At 45.3% G+C, this 4470-nt stretch overlaps 1 protein-coding gene across 1 annotated transcript; it reads left to right on the top strand.

The window, feature by feature from the left end:
• The first annotated feature begins 1426 nt into the window (after nt 1-1426).
• LOC135607928 (GDSL esterase/lipase APG-like) lies at nt 1427-3233 on the top strand. The gene is made up of 5 exons (XM_065100168.1): nt 1427-1806; nt 1898-2028; nt 2126-2359; nt 2439-2694; nt 2776-3233. The coding sequence occupies exons 1-5, from the start codon at nt 1548-1550 to the stop codon at nt 2970-2972; spliced, it is 1077 nt and encodes a 358-aa protein (XP_064956240.1). The 5' UTR covers nt 1427-1547; the 3' UTR covers nt 2973-3233.
• The last annotated feature ends 1237 nt before the right edge of the window (nt 3234-4470 follow it).

Here is a 4470-nt window from a genome sequence, read left to right as displayed (position 1 = left end):
GCGTGAAGCCTGGAATCTGCAACTTATATTATATTGTCAGTTACCCAAAAGGATGTTAACTTCATGCTGCATTGCTCAGCCGAGATAAATGTCAATTTTTGCAGTTACTAAACTAAAGATCTCAAACATGCTTTCCTGTTACTTTTTCCTTGTTTGAATCTATGCTCTTTTGTTTCTCAGCCTGTCGAATAAGCTCAGTATATAATTGCTTTCTTATGTCATTAGCCTCTGCATATTGCAACTTGGTTCACTGCAGCAGTTCTTTTTGGATGCACGAATAACTCATGTCAGTTGATGTTGGCCAATATTACTGCTGTCACAGTGGGTGAGAAATAAGCCGTCGTTTTCGACGATGCAAAATGTTTACAACAGAGCGCCCATCTGCCGCCGAGGTTTTGTTTTCTTCGAAGGTTGATGAAGAGTGAAAAGAACCGCTCCGACATGGGCTCTGATTCCTGCATCTCGCTGAGGTGATGGGAACCAGCTGCCGACGTTTTGTTGTCTTCAGCTTTCCTAGTTTTTCCATTCAAACTCTTCCTAGATTTTCATATACATATTTTTAGCGTCTCGAAATTAACTAGTCGAACAATCTTCGAACTCAGCTATTATATTTCAACGTGAGTTATTTCCAATGATGAACTCTTGACTGCTCTTATGAGCAGTCAGTTTCTTACAGCGAATTGATGCAGACAGTTCTCCAGCCTAGCTGAGACATGTTTATCTTTTGGTTTCCTTTGCCAGGCCCCTGTTACTGATCCATGCTTTGGATATCTTCTTCCAAGTATGGTGGATTCCTACGCATCTATTGCCACTCGTTGCACTGTTAACATCATGCTTTAGACCCCTCACAGGTAGTAGTAGTAGTAGTAGCAGCAGCAGCACGCTAGAGCTGAACCGCCTCTTCGATCTGCCACCTCTCGTGATGGGAAGGAGACAAAGTGCCTTCAATTCTCCTTTGGATGTTTCGATCCTCTTCTACTTACTCGTGTCCAATGAGACAAACTTGAAGAACTGGCAGGACACATTCCCTTCTGCCTCCGGCACGCGCTCTTAGCTTTCCATCTTATCCACATTCTCAAAATTCAACCATGCATGTACATACAACACAGCGTGGAAGCAGTAACCAGAAGCATTCATGGAGTCACAGCAAGCATGCAAGTACTGTTAATGAAGTGGCGTATAATTTATCACCAGGAAGTACATTTACCACGTCGTACGTAGCTCTAATTACGTAGATTTTGGCCCCCCACCCGCAAAGGAAACAACGGGTACGTACCACAGTTCATGAAGCTGGTTTTCTCCTGTGCAGTACATGGCGCAGGGGGCAGCTTCCTTATGCCTCATTATGGCCATCCAACTCTCCAACTGCCTCAGTTCATCCCTCTTCATCGAAATTATGAGTCGCCATAGTGGTTGCAGAGAATGATGGAGAGATCTCATCCGGCTTTTCCTTGCTTGCATGCCTAAGACTCTTGTGCCCCTCGGTATCCGCGTCTATATTTAGTTGCGTTCTTCCATTAGACCTGTACTAAAGCAGAGAACACAAGATGGCAAGGAGATTTAACAGTGTGGGGGAGCTGGTGACTTTGGCCCTCTTCTTCCTTCATTTCGTGGGCGGCGATGCACAATCGTCGGCGGCGCTCGTCCCCGCCTTAATAACATTTGGTGACTCCACGGTTGATGTGGGGAACAATGACTACCTCAAAACCGTCTTCAGGGCGGACTTCCCTCCATATGGAAGGGACTTCAAGAACCATGAGCCGACCGGGAGGTTCTGCAATGGGAAGCTGGCAACAGATCTCACTGGTACGCTCATACGTTCTGTGTCCATTGACGTACCTTGGAGCTTCTCGTCACATCAACTCTGTGTCCTGACCATTTCTTCTTCTTGTTGCAGCTGACACCCTGGGATTCACCACCTACCCACCTGCTTATCTTAGCCCACAAGCATCCGGGAAGAACCTGCTCATTGGAGCCAACTTTGCTTCCGCAGGATCTGGTCTCTACGATGAAACTTCTTACTTATCTGTAAGCCTGTGAAAACCTTCGAATGAGAGTGCCGATATTGCTCATGGAAATGAATGACTTCAGATCTCTCTGCCCATCTTCTTGATGTTTCATGCAGCATGCCATTCCACTAACTCAGCAGCTGGAGTACTACAAGGAGTACCAATCTAAGCTTGCTCACGTGGCTGGAAGCAGCCAGGCTAAAGCCATCATCTCCGACGCCCTCTACATAGTGAGCACCGGCGCCAGCGACTTCATCCAGAACTACTACATCAATCCTTTTCTCTTCAAGACCCAATCGCCCGACCAGTTCTCCTCGTTCCTCGTTGACATCTTCTCAAACTTTGTCAAGGTATCATCAGTAACATGCCACCTCAAAGATGCGTCTTCCTATCTGTAGTCGTCGTTCATGTCGTCCTCCTTGTCCGCAGAATTTGTATGGCTTAGGTGCTCGAAGGATCGGCGTGACATCATTGCCACCGCTGGGTTGCCTTCCTGTAACGATCACGCTCTTTGGACATGGCAGCAACCGATGCGTGACGAGACTCAACTCCGATGCGCAGAACTATAACAGGAAGCTAAATGCGGCGACGAACTCGTTAGCTAAGCACTTGCCCAACCTCAAGATCGCGGTCTTCGACATCTACAAGCCCCTGGATGACCTTGTCACCAAGCCTTCCGACTTCGGTACGTCGTGTTCTTTGGTTGAATCATGACCGTCCATGTCTCGGATCTCTGCATTAGTGCTGCTGTCATTGGAATTGTTAGGGTTCTTCGAAGCAAGGAGAGGATGCTGCGGGACCGGGACAGTGGAGACGACGTCGTTGCTGTGCAATCAGCACTCGATCGGGACGTGCCCTAACGCCACCGGGTATGTGTTCTGGGATAGCGTACACCCATCGGAGTCTGCAAACCAAGTGCTTGCAGACTCCCTCATCGTCGAGGGCATCAACCTCATTCTGTGAAGGCAGCAGCAGCAGCAGCAGCAAGAAACCCAACGGTTCATGTGTGTTATGTCTCAGTAAGCGGTGTTCGAGAGCAAAATAAACTGTTCTAGCGAGGGAAAAATAAAAAACAATTATAGTGACTATTACTGATCGAGTTGTAAGGTGTTTACTTAACTGTCGATAGGGATATGTTGCTTATAGATCAGTGGAGGTCGAATAAGCTTGTTGTTATTGTTCTTATTTGAGAAAACAGAGTTGACGCAGTACCAGTTCTTAACATTTGCACTTTCTTTGTTTCCACAAACAACTTCTTCCATGACTTCGAAAGGAATTCACCAGTTCATATGTGTTCTATCTCAGGATCAATTCTAGGGATGAAACAACTTTTGCAGTGACTTTGATGTGATGATTAATATACACTTTTTAGAGGAGCAGAGATGGCATAGCATACAACATGCGCTGCAATCATGAGTTACAGCTGGATCAAAATAGAGATTGTACAGTGCATCAATAGATTGAGTTGGTACAGAATAATTAAAGAAGTGAAGGGACCAGCCATGCTAGAAATGATCTCTTTCCGTCTCTGGTCCACTTGCAAGGACTATTTACGAGCTCTCATTTTGGCTATCTGAAAAGATACTGATAAGTTTATTGTGCATTTTTATGTTACAGTAATATTCAGTTTAAACATGCTTGAACGGAGATGCATCCTTGATGAGATGTAGCTTCTGCTCATCAAGTTGATCTTTAAAAAGATGAGGATGCCTTCTTCCACTTTGATCTTTCAGTTTTGTATCAGAGTGTGTGTGCGCCATCAGTTATGTTTCGACGAAGGTTGCTAGTCTGCATTAGCCATCGATTCGGTGTCATCGCCAAAGGGAGCAACATGAGGGAAGTGATTGCTCCATGATCGGTCGTCATGAAATCAGCCATTCCTTCCCCTGTTAAGATCTTGAAATACAAATGTCTTCCAAGAGCTGAATAACATGCAACTCGGCGTGTCCAAAATTTTCTACATCCTGAGAAGCCATGACAGAGAATTCCATCATCTTCGACTTGACCATCGTTTGCAGCAATAGAGGATTTCCTCTGCCTCGTTAATGGCAAGTTGAACTGCATATTCTGCTACGCTATCAATCCACATATCTCACTGAAAGCACAGTGTAGAACGTACATGAATTAGCAGTTGGACCGAGATAGATTTGTTGACATCAGATGCTTCTAAACGCTGCTAAAGGAGATCACACTGAGCATTCTAGAGGTGATTTGGTCAAATCACTGAAAGCACAAAGTATCAGTCTATGTTGACTCAGGTTCTTGCAAAAGTTCATGGCGCCAATACTTTTTGTCTTCTGCTAGCAACTCAATATCAGGTTCTTGGCAGGAAAACCAGTGTGATGAGTCTTTCAAGTCATCTGTTGCAAACTCCAAATCAGAATCTGATGAGGAAGGTGGATTTTTGCTGCTTCATTCTGATGTCTGGGTAGCCAAAAACTGGTACGTCTCTTGATCAAGG

The sequence above is a fragment of the Musa acuminata genome, chromosome BXJ1-2, assembly GCF_036884655.1.
Source record: "Musa acuminata AAA Group cultivar baxijiao chromosome BXJ1-2, Cavendish_Baxijiao_AAA, whole genome shotgun sequence".
Classification (NCBI taxonomy): Eukaryota; Viridiplantae; Streptophyta; class Magnoliopsida; order Zingiberales; family Musaceae; genus Musa; species Musa acuminata.
The sequence above is the reverse complement of the archived record's forward strand: the minus strand, read 5'-3'. Positions and strand labels throughout refer to the sequence as shown.

Coding starts and splice junctions, on each gene's coding strand:
- LOC135607928 (XM_065100168.1), top strand. CDS start 1,548: ATGGCAAGGAGATTTAACAGTGTGGGGGAGCTGGTGACTTTGGCCCTC. Junction 1,807..1,897: donor GCTGGCAACAGATCTCACTG/GTACGCTCATAC, acceptor TTCTTGTTGCAG/CTGACACCCTGGGATTCACC. Junction 2,695..2,775: donor CACCAAGCCTTCCGACTTCG/GTACGTCGTGTT, acceptor TGGAATTGTTAG/GGTTCTTCGAAGCAAGGAGA.